General features: G+C 39.4%; 1 protein-coding gene across 1 annotated transcript in view; it reads left to right on the top strand.

The window, feature by feature from the left end:
• The first annotated feature begins 307 nt into the window (after nt 1-307).
• tbc1d8b (TBC1 domain family member 8B) overlaps nt 308-15009 on the top strand; it is a 16687-nt gene continuing 1985 nt past the window's right edge. The window contains exons 1-19 of the mRNA XM_017308499.1: nt 308-735; nt 5072-5182; nt 5415-5533; nt 6117-6342; nt 7270-7510; nt 7624-7831; nt 7919-8086; nt 8184-8345; nt 8868-9018; nt 9129-9343; nt 10231-10348; nt 10440-10725; nt 10821-10950; nt 11040-11138; nt 11547-11615; nt 11696-11936; nt 12028-12093; nt 14500-14616; nt 14748-15004. Of these exons, the coding sequence (XP_017163988.1) occupies nt 609-735; nt 5072-5182; nt 5415-5533; nt 6117-6342; nt 7270-7510; nt 7624-7831; nt 7919-8086; nt 8184-8345; nt 8868-9018; nt 9129-9343; nt 10231-10348; nt 10440-10725; nt 10821-10950; nt 11040-11138; nt 11547-11615; nt 11696-11936; nt 12028-12093; nt 14500-14616; nt 14748-15004 (3111 nt within the window). The 5' untranslated portion in view covers nt 308-608. The remainder of the gene's footprint in view (nt 736-5071; nt 5183-5414; nt 5534-6116; nt 6343-7269; nt 7511-7623; nt 7832-7918; nt 8087-8183; nt 8346-8867; nt 9019-9128; nt 9344-10230; nt 10349-10439; nt 10726-10820; nt 10951-11039; nt 11139-11546; nt 11616-11695; nt 11937-12027; nt 12094-14499; nt 14617-14747; nt 15005-15009) is intronic.

Raw genomic sequence — 15009 nt, 5'->3', positions numbered from 1 at the left:
GAAATGTTTATCCTTTTCCTATTGAAAGGGAAATGTAAACATCTTTGCATACCAAAATATAACAGGAAGCAGATGCTTGTGGCTCTAAAACAAACGGGGGTTTACAAATGTTATTTATTGCAATACTTGATACCTGTAATATTTTTGTTTTTGAAACTTTCTAAAGCTGATGTAGAATATGTTGCTGTTTTTATTCTCCCTCTTTTTTTTAATTTTTTTTTACTAACTTCTATAATTATAATTATGTGCATAACAAGTAAACTTTCAAACATTAAATATATAAGGGAGATATTTGTTGAGCTTTGCTAATGTGGTGTTAGCTTTAGGGGCCCCCTTGCTCAGGMTGTGGATCTCATAAACATMATAAAAACGTTATTATGTCGATGCTGGATAWACRTACCTTACCTAGTTCCCATTTTCAAAGATTATATTCTCTTCAAAAACTACAATCCCATGATGCMTTGCGCGCTTGGCTGTATTTCTTGTCGACGTGGGAAGGGAGGGATTCTGACACAAACAAATGTCTCTGGTTCCTCTGTTTGCGGCTTCTTACGGGGGACCGTGACATGTCAGGTGGATTTACATGAGAACTCCGTCACGTTGGAAACATGTGGCTCAAACCTGATGAAATTCTGCTGAAGAACGCCTTCAAACTGTGGGTCACCGAGAAGGATAATGAGTATTTCGTACTGCAAAGGAGACGGGGGTACGGAGAAGGAGGCGGCGGGCTGACAGGTAACGTTAGCGGCTTGAGGTTTTATCTTCTCGTATGGTTRGRGCAGCTGCTTTTACTGCGTAGTTAATCATATTTAAACACTAGTTGGTTACGGTTTAACTAACCAGCATTGCTGCTTAGCTAACGTGTGGTGCGCAATTCCTAGGGCGGGAGCTAGTACCTCCCAGGAAAACAGCGTCTTTGCAACAGGTAGGAGTCAAGTGTCCATGATGTGAGGCACCAAACAGCTGGAATTCACATAGACCAATTCATCTCCTTCTAGTCTGTTTAGTGTTTGTTACTCAAATTAATCAACAAGAACGGCCTGTTTTATGTCTTGATAATTTCCTCACTTTTATTTGTAGGTTTTCGATATTGAAATAAGTAGAAACAAATCTGTCTTGTCATTAAAGACACCGTTCATGTGTATTTTTTTTTTTTCCCTCCCACGAACAAATGTACAATGACRATTAAAAGTCAGCTGGGTATTGAAGGATGGGTTTTCAATGCAGGAATTAGCAAATTACGTTGTTTAAAAAAAACGAGCGCTGCTTAGAAAAATAACGAATTGTGTGTTGTGTTTGGGTTGATGACGTCACAAGAGGCACAAGAATCGAGTTGTGAAGCTGGCATGGGCAAAAAATGTTTGTGAATGAGTAACATTTGGAACATTCTCACAGATTCAGAAGCATTGGTGCTGGATGAAGAAATGCAAAAATGTGCAATTCTGATGTGTAGCATTTCTGCATTACCCTCCAATCATAGATTSGTACTGTTGAATGAGTTTCCCTGTTTTTATATTTAATAAACGGATGTTGTTATTGAACTCTGTACATTTGTAAAGCTGAAGCAAATGGTTATTCCAGCTTAACTCAATACGATAGCTCTTCAACCTTTAATAACTAAATCTGGCCATTTCAGTCTGGCTTGGTTCTTCAATGTGTTTMATTAGGCCGAATTTTCCTGATAAACAGTGTACTCATAATAATAATAATAATAATAATAATAACCTTATGTTCAAAATAGAAATGCATTTGTAGGATTGATTTCATTATAAACATGCCAAATTCAACATAGTCACAATAATATGTTGCCTTGTGTGACGTCACCAGAGGCATGTGGATGTGGAAGTTTGTTCTTCACAGCTTAAATTTAATCTTGACAAACTGTTAATGTAGAACAAAATAGCAAAACAAACTATGACAGAATGTTCTGTAAGTGATAAAGTGTATAAGTTGAACAGATTTTACACAAACGTCCTATGAGAATCGGCCACAGAGTAGCAATTTGAAATGATAATTTGTMAAATGGATGCATCACACTGAAGAGTTTTAGAATATTTGGATCACTTTATCTAACCAGCTAAAATAATAATGATTAAAAAAACAACTGGATTCGTTACTTCTCAGCAATGTCGAGCTCTGCTCTCTGGACAGTAAATGCATCAGCAACTTTTTGATGCTCATTTGAGTTGCCACTCTCTAGATTTGAGTTTTGGTCTCATCATTGCTTTTCTAAAAATATGTAGAAGGGAAAAGAAATCAACATTTTCTCAGRTTGGATCAGCATCACCTTTGTTGTTTTCAGTATTCGGCCATATTTAAGAAGTCGCCCCTTAAACATCAACCCAAATTATTGTTGTTTTAACTTTATAAACAGCTTTTGGAGTTTCTGCATGCTAAATCTTTTCTATTTTTTATAGTAACAAAATATATTAAACACAAAGCATGTTTATTTGCACAGCATCATACAGACAACAGAGTTTTGMATTCTTTACAGTAAAAAAGAAATGAAAAATGCAATAAAAGGAAAATATTTAATCTTAACATAAAAACTAACTGTAACATATCAATTTAAAACAAATTTCTGAATCACAGTAAAAATGTGAAACGATTGAAGTAAACGTTGACTCGTATATGAAATCTTCATAACAATAATGTTTTCAGTTCTGGTTTAAAGGAGCCGACGGTTTCCGCACRTCTCGGGCTTTGAGGAAGTCTGATCCAGAACTGAGGATCACAGAAACTAARGCTTGTTTAGTTCTGCTCCTGAATACACAGAGTGAACAGATCTCCTGTGACCTGAGGGGTCGAGACGGTTCAGACCWGACATGCAGCTCTGGGACGCGTTTAGGCCTGAGACCGCTCAGTCTGCCAGAGTAACAGCAGCTTTTTAATACCTATCCTTTCACAAAGTTTTAAGGGCTTGTGTGATATTACTTTATTTATTACTGTTGGCCAAGACTAACAGCTGCAGGCTGGATGTTGTATTTTTTTATTTTTTTAATTGACACTAGTGAATACATGATTATTATARTCAAGCCGACAGAACAGAAAAGCATCAATTTTGTTCTGTTTTTACAAGTTYCCCTTTATGTGGGAAAGTGACACGTTATGTAATTGTTAACATTTACTGCCAGGTCCATAGGTTTCTAGCATTTTTAAATGATTTTTTTTAGATATCAAGTTTTATGCAGAAATTAGAAAGAGAAAAAAATCTTTTTAAAATAGCACTTGATCATTTAAAAAAAACAACTTGTATTGTTCTACAAGTAATGTGACAATTACCAAGTAAAATTGGTAAGTAGAGAAGTAGCAAGTTATTTTCTTCTAAAGGAAAAATTTAGGCCCAGAACTTTGTTGAAGAACATGTCATTGTCTGAACTGCACACTATTTTTTGTGATGCAATTCCAGCAGGTATATTTGACACAAAAGAATATGGTGGTGGCAGCATCATGATCTGGGGTTACTTCAGATGATCTGGATAAGATTTTCTTCTGTTTTTTTGTTTATTTGTTTTTCCATGGTGTTTTTCCAAAGTTCTCTTCAGTTCAGATCCAAAAAATGTTGGGTGCCTGCTACTTAAAGCTGAAAATAAAGAGAGATTTAGTTTTTTAAGATGAAAGTGAGCCCAATAATGCATCCAGATACACTTAAAAGGACTTCACAGGTGGACAAAACGGTTTTAAAACGGCCTAATAAAAAGTCTAGACTGAATCTGAGAGCTCTCCTGAACAGGGGTTTGGGAAACTGATGGGTTTGAAACATTTTAGTTTTTCAGAGTAGGATCCTCTTAGAGTGCTACTAAAGAGTCATTATTTTTTTTGTTTSCGGATGTTTGTGTTTCAGTTGAATTTCACAGGACAGATCTCACATTATTTGTGGAAAAAGCTGTGAACTTAAGCATCATGGTTTTCTGTTTTACATTTGAACAGCAGTGCAGACACTTTGGARAGCCACTGTAGATGTAAACAGTGTGATCAAGAAAAGCAACTGTACCACAACACATGTCAAAAGCTGTTGCTTGTTTTTATTTATTAAATAATAATAAATAGCTTGGCTTATCTAGATATTGATGTTTTGAGACTAAATTGTGCATTTTTCATGTACSTATTATGAATCAAAACCCCCCAYAGACCATCATGATCGCMACGTGTTTAAATACATACACATTTAATCCATATTTTTTAAGTTTAAGTATATAGTTTAAGTAAATAAACTATAAAACATAGGTTTTGGAGGWTCATGACTATAAACATCCAAATTCTTTTATGGTTTTGGTTTTTGAGAGAATAAATCTGGATTGTTTTCAGCGTATATTTATTTAAACCCCACGTTTGAAGCCCGTAGTCACAATAATCCTGCCTTCAAGGCCGACACAGGCATTGTTAGATGCACCTTCTAAACACTTACCAGAGCAGGAAGGTAAGTGGCAGATAATTACCAACATAAGTGGTTTCCAGGATTGGATCTAAAAGTACCATATGTGGTTGAAATGAAGACGGCAGAGGTGATGTACTTAAAATAAATCGGGAGGCTAAAGTCCTTTTTGCTTTGATTTGATTTTATTAGATTTTTTAAAACCAGAAACATATTTTTCAGCCTCGAGGCAAGTACATGAATGGTGTCACTTGATTTGGATGTGCCAAGTGCTTTACGACTTGGCAGCTCATTTTGAGCCCATATGGGGAGCCGACAGCAGGGAGGCCGGTCCAGTACTGATGCAGCCCATTAGAAAGCGGTTTCAGCACAACATTGTTAATAATTCATGGAGGGCTCAACGGAGAGCGGGTGTAAAGGTAACAGATTTGACTAAATTTAGAGCTGGGGGCATTATTAATATCCGCTGCCAGGCCATGTTTTTTAAAGCTGTTATTAAAATAATGGGCCAACTAACGTCAATGGGTRCTGTACTGTTTAAATTATTCATCATCAATCATCTTGTGTAATTGCACACGTTGACACAGTTTTAGGTGGTCAAACAGTGGAGACTTTTTATTAAATTCTTGTGATGGTTGTAGATTATTCTGATATTTGAGGGTGACACACTGGTTTTGTATCTGGTGTGTCTTACAGGGCTGCTTGTGGGAACTCTGGACACTGTGTTGGACTCGACATCCAAAGTTGCTCCTTATCGCATTTTGCACCACACACCAGATTCACAGGTCTACTGGTCCATAGCATGTGGTATGTTGCTGGCTTTTTAACCGGAATCAAGCATTTTTTAGGATCTTGTCCTCAGATTATTATACAAAAGAGTGAAGCTGTTGGCCTACTCAGCAAAATTCACAGAATATTATTATATTAAAAAAAAAACACTGTTAATTTATCAGCTATGTTCATGTAGACTAAACGGTGATCAGTTGGAGTGGGCAACGTTTTGTTTTTATTTGCTTTCTTTCGCTGTTCCTGGGGTCAGGGGTCACCAAAGAAGAAATCGATCAGCACTGGGATTGGCTGCAGCAGAACATCATGAGGACACTCTCTGTGTTTGACTCCACTGAAGACATCACCAGCTTCGTACAGGGGAAGATTAGAGTAAGAGGCTGTTAAAAACCAGAGAATTGCATGTTTTCATGAACATTTACTCCACTTGGTAAGAGAAATAATCCTACAAACTCAGCCAAATAAAGGCTATTATCAAGTATCTAAATGAAATATTCATTCTCCTTAATTTTTTTATTTTTGGTTTTTTAAGTTTTGCTTTAGTTTTGAATTTTGTGGGATTGTATGTGATAAACCCACTCACTATGGTGTGTAACTGAGAAATGGAAGGGAAGTGATACCTGGCTGCAAACATTTTAGATATATGTATTTATGGGAATATGAATCTGAAAAGTGTGGTGTGCATGTATAATTAAGTGCAGAGGAGTACTTGTAGAGCCATATTTCACTTCAATTACATTTACAAGTCTGGATTTCTTTCAGTAAGTCGTAAATATAAACCAGCTTTGCACATCTAGAGACAAAACATTTGCCCATTTTTCTTTTATTTAATTATGTGCTGGGTTTTGGACTTTCACATTCAATCCCACAAAGATGCATTGATTTTTGTGGATGTTATGTGACAACATATAAAGGTTTATTAATACTTCTGTAAGGGATAAATGTTTTTTTTCAGGGCCTTATTGCTGAAGAAGGGAAGACCTCTCTGGTGCTGGAGGACGATCCAGAGAAATTCAGAGAAGCCCTTTTGAGGTTTGAGAAGTGGTTCGAGCTGCCCGCCCAGGAAAAGCTGGTCACATATTACTCATGCAGCTACTGGAAAGGCAAAGTCCCCTGCCAGGGCTGGCTCTACCTCAGCACAAATTTTCTGTGCTTTTACTCGTACCTTCTGGGAGTTGAGGGTAAGCGACGCCCGTGCTGTTACGTGTGCTTCATTTTGTCGAGAAAATGTTGTTTTAATGTCACTAAGAGTGCTATAACTGCTATCGGCTTCCAACTGGGGCTTTTATGGCTTTAAGGGAAAATAGCTGTTGGCTGCTTCCAAAATGGTGAAAGAGCAATTACAGCTAACTCACAGTGTAGAATTGGAAAGGGCAATGGGTAATACTGAATTGTGGGTCACAGAGAAAAGTTTTTAAACGTTTTTGTTATATTTAAAAAAAAAAAAAAGCTATGAGTAGTTGTTTTGGGGAAATGTGAAACAAATAATTAAATTTTAAGTTGCTTGTTAAGCATAGAAATTTTAAGACATTTCTGAAGTGGGGAAGATAAAAAAACATTTTCTGTCACCATTAGTAAAACAGAACAACTCTAACAAATGACTGCTGATGTGTTGTATTACACCAGATTTAAATCTCTCTCAGTAATTATCACACTGACTGTTTTTTGAAGATAAAGACTTAAATATAAAGCTGTCAAATTGATGTGTGGCCGCTTATTGGTGCCACAGCTACAGGATAAAGTCTGCACTCAGTTTCGGCCTGTCGTTATTTATTGAATCCATTAAAATATCAGAAAAGTTTATTTATTTCAATAAATTCATTCCCAACAGACTGGGTTTTTTTTTTTCTTAGTTTTCATGATTTCCTGCTTACAGCTTATTAAAAACACCATATTCAACATTGGAATATGATATCAGACCAATAAAAAAACATTTTAATACAGAAATGTGAACTTAATGAAAATTAAAAGATTACTTTACATGTAAATCTTCCAGTTGTGTGAATAATGGCCTGCATCACAAGCCTGAACACAGCTGAAAAAGTAGCGTTGTAAAAATGCCTCCAAGATAATTGCTTTTAAATGGGTTTGTTGTGCTGACTCTGCAGTCAAACTGATCATCTCCTGGGACGAGATCTGGAGGCTGGAGAAAACGTCGAATGTTATCCTGACTGAGAGCATCCATGTTTTGGCTCATGGGGAGGATCATTATTTCTCCATGCTGCTGCATCTCAATGAGACGTTTGTCATCATGGAGCAGCTCGCTAACTACTCCATCAAGCGTCTGTTTGATAAAGAGGCTTTCCAGGGACAGCCTGCTCTCTTTGACCCACTTCAGATTACCAAGAGGTACTGGCCTGTTTACAGCTACTCTGGAAAATGAAACCTGGGGAAGGAATAGGCAAATTTATTTTTCTTTTATTGTGATGATTTTGTGGTTTCTGTTACTCGTTTTCCCGCAGAGGCCTTGAAGCTCATGCAAAAAGTGAGCAATTCCGGGCGTTTTTCAGGCTTCCCAAAGAGGAAAACCTATTAGAAGTGCACGAGAGCTTCCTGTGGGTGCCATTCAGTCATTTCAATACGCTTGGCAAGATCTGCCTGTCCGAGAACTACCTTTGTTTTGCCAGCCAGGACGGCAGCCAATGTCACATCATCATTCCAATGCGAGAGGTAAAGCGGTATTTCTAAATCAGTAGTGACCCCAGCGCTAAATCCAGTACCCTGGCTGACCCGTCGGCCCATGTTGCCGTCTTGCAGGTCATTAATGTCGAGAAGCCCGATTCCAGCAGCCGGGCTTTGACGGTATGTGTGCGTGGCAAGAGAGCGTTGCGTTTCTCTGAGGTGCGGGACTACCAGCGGCTCGCTAACACGATCCGCAGCAGATGTGGGATCAGTGCCAGCCCACAGCACTCGGCTTCATCAGAGGTAAGAAGATTGCATGTTTTACTTGGGCTTTTTTCATCGTGTAGTTTGTGTCGCTGTTTGACAGCAGACTGATGTACGGTGTGTCTTTACCTCTAAGGCCATACGAGGCGAATGCCAGTCCCTCATAAATCACTTTGAGGACAATCCGGAGGATGTGACTCTCATGGTGGGACAGAAAGACACCAGCAAGGCTGTGAGCACCGAGGCCCTCATGACCGTCTTTCACCCTCAAGACGTTGAAAACCTCGATCCCAAAATGGTAAGCAGAAAAAAATGAAGTGTAATGGCACTGAGCAGGAGTAGCGTTAACGTAATATTTTCAGTATTTGACGGAAAMGTTTGAAGCCCGTCCGTCATTTTGACAGAAGTTTACATTTTCTAACTAGTGTTTTTCATTGGATATCTCAGTTTGGCTCAGATGAGAAAATCTCTGACATTAATTACACAGACTATAAACGGAAATGAGCCTAGAAGCAAAATCCTGCTATTGAACATTGAGATAAATATTACTGGGAGTATCTGTTTAAATTTGAACTTGTACATCTTAATTTTCACTCACTTTGACAAAATCACAGTAAATTCAAAGTTGTGAATTCAGCTTTTATGTCTGAAATTAATCAAAGTTGCATTTTGCATAACGTGTTGGGAAAGAAAGAGCAGGTCAAATTCTTCACTAAAAGCTCACACACARTCATCCGTTCCCATAATGAGTGTTTTTGAGCCTGGAGGTTTGAAAAATGATAAATTATGTGAACGAGAAGATTTTTACTGTGTTTCTCAGCTGAAAGAGAAGATGAAGGAGCAGTCTTGGAACATCCATTTCTCTGAATACGGACGTGGGACCAGCATGTTTTTCACCAAGAAGACACGAGACCTGATTGTCCGAGGTGTTCCCGAGTCCCTGAGGGGAGAGCTGTGGATGCTGTTTTCAGGTTTATATCTGTACATCAGATACCACTGCAGGCAAACACTTTGAGTAGATCATATCTAAACCGTGTGAAGACACTGCGTGTTTGTGTTTGGGCTCACTGTGGGTTCACAGGAGCTGTAAACGACATGGCCACTCACCCCGGCTACTACACCGAGCTGGTGGAGCAGTCTCTGGGCACCAGCACTTTGGCCACAGACGAGATCGAAAGAGACCTACACCGCTCTCTCCCAGAACACCCGGCGTTTCAGAGYGACACGGGAATCTCAGCTCTGCGCAGAGTCCTCACTGCGTACGCCTACCGAAACCCAAAAATCGGATACTGCCAGGTACTCRGGTTGTCTCCAACGATGCAGTTTAATGTCTGAGACGGATTARTTGKTTTTTTTAATTTGTGGTGGGAATGAAGTTGATGAGACGGAAACATGCATGCGGTACCAGGAGGGCAAACTTCAGTCTCCAGTTTTTAAAAAGACCAACCAGTGGCTTGTTTCTTTTCATTAAAAATGATARTAAACCCACAGCTAGTTTATGAAGTAAGAAGTTTTACAAAARCTCCATACTTCAGTATTATTAAAAAAAATCTAAGTTTTTATAAAATAATGGCTGGAAAACAAAAGATCTCTATTGCTTTCTGTATATGTAGATTGATGACATCACAACAGGTAGTCAGGACTCTTCTTTCGCAATACATTGATCAGAATTCAGTTTCAAATCTGTTTAATATACAKATTTTAGTTGATTGTTTTCTCTCAGAGAACTGTAAGATAAAAATATGTAATATTTAAAATATCTTCTGGCGTATGTGGAAGTTTCTTTTGTCTACATACCAAATTAAAGCAAAAATAACCAAACAAATAGAAAAACTGAATGTTCATAAATAACTATGCATATCTGAAGCGCGTTTAACTGAGTGCAAAATGTTTAATGTTTTGSTTTTTGATGTAGCATGATATAACTGACTTTTGSATAATACTCTTTCAAGTTATAGAAATGTAACAAACCTGTTGTCCCTGGTTTCTACTCCAGCTATGTACTACAGTCATAGTGCTACAAACATCTTGTTGTCATGGGAACATTGCACACATGCGGCTGATGCAGTGGAAAATAGAGATCAGATTCCTGAGTCGCTGCCAAGTCTAATTCTGCTGGTGCTGCAGGTCAAAGGTCGTTTTTTCTGACAGCGCTGAATCGGTGTGCTCCTCGCCCCGTGTAGGCCATGAACATTCTCACCTCCGTCCTGCTGCTGTACGCCAAGGAGGAGGAGGCGTTCTGGCTGCTGGTGGCCGTCTGTGAGAGGATGCTGCCGGACTATTTCAACCGGCGAATTATCGGTGAAACTGCGAGCRGYGGATTCCAAAACTTTAATTTGCCGGCTCTTATTGGTGCGCAGTCAAGACGTGCGACGTGTTTTTCCCGTTTCAGGCGCTCTGGTGGACCAGGCGGTGTTCGAGGACCTGATCAGAGAAAACCTCCCGCAGCTGGTGGAGCACATGACGGATCTGAGCTTCTTCTCGTCCGTGTCCCTGTCGTGGTTCCTCACGCTCTTCATCAGCGTCCTGCCCATCGAGAGCGCCGTCAACGTGGTCGACTGCTTCTTCTACGACGGCATAAAAGCCATCCTGCAGCTCGGCCTCGCCGTGCTGGATTACAACATGGAGGCCCTCATCGCCTGCAACGACGACGCAGAAGCGGTCACCATCCTCAACAGGTCCGCATGCGTCCAAAAGCAAGGAAGATCGTYGCATTTCGAGCGTAGATGCTCTACAAACTGTGATCCATCTATTTGTGATGGTTCTCCTTCAGGTTCTTCGATAGCGTGACGAACAAAGACAGCCCGTTGCCCCCAACGGTGCAGCAGGCTTCAGTGGGCAACAACGACAAAGCGTCTCACGTCAGTGTGGATATCAGCGAGCTGATCCGAGAAGCCTAYGAGGTGTTTTATCTAAAAAAGAATGTCCCCGTTTCACTTTTAATCAGAAGTGTTTGGTTTTTGCTTGATGAGTCCAACTTCTCCTCTGGCAGAAATACGGACATTTCCGATCAGAGGAAGTTGAGAGTTCACGGAAGAGGAACAAGCTGCATGTGATCCAGACGCTGGAGGACACAACCAAGCAAAACGTGGTGAGTGATTAGATTGTTATTACTAAGCCTGACGCAAAAAGCAATTAATCGCATCATAAATTGAAATGAGCTCAATTTTCATTGTGATAATTAATATTTTTTAAGGGAATTTTTTTTACAGAGATATTATAATCTATTTTAGTTATGGTTTTGGTTGCAAGTCTGTTTTATTTATTGGTTTTTGTGTTTTATTTTGGATATTTAAAAGATCTTTCAGCGTTTTTTTTTTTTTTTTGCGAATTAAAATTTATTGGCCTCTTAAAGGGCAAATTTTCATTATTATGACACTATCAATATATTAATTTGAAATGGTATCAAAATATTACTAGGACAATTTATTGTCCTGTAAAATTCATCATGACAGGCCTATTTACGATGGAATTAATGTTTAATTAATATTCGTTTCAGATCCGAGTCGTGTCCCAAGATGTCCGATTTACATCTTCGCAGCTTGATGAGCTTTATAACTTGTTCAAAGTGAGTTCATAACATTWCGCAGCACACTCCTCCCTTTAACAAAACACATAAAACAGTGATCAGATCACGCTTCTTTTCAGAGGCAGCATTTCCTCAGCTGCTACTGGACGATGAAGAGTCCAGCTCTGCTCCACCATGACCCCAGCCTGGCCTACCTGGAGCAGTACCAGCTGGGATTCCAGCAGTTCAGCGAGCTCTTCTCCCTGCTGGAGCCCTGGGTCTTCTGCGCCTCCAAGAGCACGCTCTCCCTCTGGGTCTTCCGCCTCATCGACGAGAACCAGGACGGCCTCGTCAACTTTAAGGAGTTCTGCTACGCTCTCGGTACGTTTTCCTGGATTTCTCCCGTCGTTTCTCCTCGTTGCTGCTGCTGCTGCTGCTGCTGCTTGGACTATAAAGGATTTTATTTCCACAGATACCTTATACGGAGCATCTTTCACAAATAAGCTGAAGTTCCTCTTCAAGCTCCACCTGCCGCCAGGTTAGTGATGAACGACTGGACAGAAGTGGCCAGTATTACAGTTTGTCATATTTTGACCCTTTGAAGCCCTCAAACAACACAATGCAGCGTTTTGCTGAAGTGTTCACACCCCATAAACTTTTACACATTTTATGTTTTGATCATAAACTTCAATATGTTTTACTGGRTGTTTATCTAATAACCTGATACATAGAGTAAAAAAAAACATTTATTAATGATTCTCAAAACTTTTTTCTTAATAAAAATCTGTTTAATGTGTTCAGCCCCCTTTTAGTAACTAACAGCAATGTCGGCAATCAATTAATCTATTGATTATTCTGATGATTGATTGCATTTTTTTTTAAAAAGTGGCAGAGACTTTTTTTATTCAACCACTTTTATATACAGTACTGKAAATACATTAAAAGATTCAAACAATTCAATAAATTTTTAAATAAGAAAATAAACACAAAATAACACACATTTACCTTTACTACCTATAGGAATATCACATAAAAGTTAAATAAAATCTGTTGAAGATTCAAGCAGCATGGATTTTTTCTTTGTTTACTGTGGTAACTGTTTCTTTAGTAGTTGACACATTTTAATCTCAAGTCTGTAAAGTTAAATCCCTGTAGTTTACAGAACATCTTATGATTTGTTTTTAGTTTCCTGTGTTACCGCAGGCGATTTCCCAGCACGTTCACTTTACACCAGTCTTGAAGGACAAGTTATAGCCGAAGTCGGACAGTTCTAATCCAGCTGCGGCTTTTCTACACGGCTTTAAAACATACGGCTTGTCATTTCAAAAGTCAGGATTTGTAGGGCGAGTGGCGCTCAGCCTCGGGCAAGGCGCTGTCCTTGAATGTGTGGCTCTCATCTCCGTGATGTGTCACCGCCTTCTCGAAGGCTGGGGGTAAGAATAGCCCAGGCTGGATGAAGGAACTTGCCATGGCAACGATGGGTGTCAGGAGCCGCAAGGGCTTTTCTGCCGTGGGATGGTTCCTCTAAAAACAGGAGCGGCGCAACGAAAGAGCTGCTCAGATCGCAACTGACAGCTTAGCAGCAGATGAGCCCTGAGTCACCATTGGTGCTGTGCCAGCCCAATAAACATCAAGTTGCACAGCCTGTGTCTCACGCAGAGGGCTGAGCGCTGCAGCACCAAGGACAGGTCACACCAGGGTGCTGCCAGTCACCTTATTTTGTTGGAATTCGGCCTAAATCAGCCACTGGAAGCCGTCTTTGTCATCCGCTTCCTCTTCCCAAGCAAAAGGTGCCGCTCCAGACACTTTATTGATCCAGGAAATCGAATCATGTGCTCTTTGAGCGGAGAATCTTTCAGCCCTAACAAAAGGTGCAGCAGCTGGGCGCACTTATCAGTCGCAAAGGGCAGCGAACTCTCAGTTACATCATCTTTGTTTTTGTTTGCAGCGGGGGGAAGTGAAYTTTTCATTCCTTTAAACRTCGATGCGCAGCAGGAGTTATCAGTGTCCCTGCATTCCCATCCACAAAGTGTCAGATAGAAAAAAAAAAAAAGTGGAGCATATTGGATTAAATGGATAAAATTCTGTAAATTGAATTGAGATTGACGCAGGAGAAGGTTTCTGTGTCAGATTAAAGTGCAGACCTCAGGCGGTGCTGCAAATGCTGCACCAAGCCGTCAGGCAGATGAAATGATATTTGCTTGACTTGTTGGGATAATTGTTTAATCAATGCATGAAAGCAACACGCATGCTTGCACCCACATGTGGTCATGAGTGGGGCCTGGAGTTCACAGGTATTGAGATGCTTTAAAAAATATTCAACATTTTTTTTGTACACATAATGATGTAAAGAAGTTTTTTTCCCCACCTTTTGTAATTATTATTTTTTTTGTATGTTTGGTTCACACGCAAAAGTTTCAGAGAAAAAAATCCAAATCTGCAAGGCCCAGTAAGTTTGTATGCCACACTTTTCAGTTTTTTACACCCTACCTGGTGTCCTTAACAAACCCGACTAACATTTCTGAAGTAAACAAAACTTTTTGTTTTTTTGTGCCTTTCAAGATGAAATTCACAAAGTGCTTCAAGAAGCGGAATAAAAGATGCACAAAAACAGATTCGACGTTTTACAAACTTTCAGGGACAGTTGGAAAAAATTTTAACATTTTTAAAGAATAGTTTCACGCAATGGAAAAAAATATTTAAAATGCAGTATTTTTGTGCTAGATTTTTTTTCTAACATCTTTCTGCAACACATCAAAAATGACAAAAATAAGTACAAAGTAATTCATTCATGRACTGTTTACCTATTTTCTAAGGGTCAGAATGTCTTAAACTTTTCTTGTATTTTTACTAAACTATATTGAATTCCGTCTTAATTTCTGTTTTCTGTCGTTTTCTGCCTGTGGTTTATTCTCTGCCGCCTCTCTGTCCTTTCTGCTTTCAGCGCTCTCACAGACTGTCTCTTTAGCTTTCACAGGTAGTCCTTTGCACTTAAAGGAACAAAGAGTCCAGCAATTTCTTCCAACAATTGAAGACTCCTCTCACTTGACCAGACTCGCTGGTTAGCCTCTACTCTTCTTCTTCTCCCTAAAAACTCAGATTTCTCCCCTTTTTGGTCTAACTCTCGTGATTCAGTCCTGGTCTGAARRTTTTCCTCGGTGCATTTTAACATGTCACCCATTTCTTTTTCAGCCTTTGATCTTCCCGAAGACGGTGTCGTAAGAAAAAGTCCTGAAAGAGGTAGGGTTACTTCTATATTTGCAGCTCTATCTTCGGGTTTCTTATGCAGACTGAAAAAGTCTGGGGTTTTATTTTCAAACAGCGGATGGAGAAAAAATGTTTCCTATYTCTGTTCCCTATTTCATAGTCTAAAAGTTGTGCTTCCGTCCTTCCTTTTCTGTCCTTCCTTTATCTTCTTTCCTTTCTCCTTTCTTTCTCTTTTCTTCCTTGTTTC

Source organism: Poecilia reticulata, linkage group LG14 (assembly GCF_000633615.1).
Source record: "Poecilia reticulata strain Guanapo linkage group LG14, Guppy_female_1.0+MT, whole genome shotgun sequence".
NCBI classification, from domain to species: Eukaryota; Metazoa; Chordata; class Actinopteri; order Cyprinodontiformes; family Poeciliidae; genus Poecilia; species Poecilia reticulata.
Note: the sequence above shows the minus strand (reverse complement) of the source record. Positions and strands in the feature narration are given on the sequence as shown.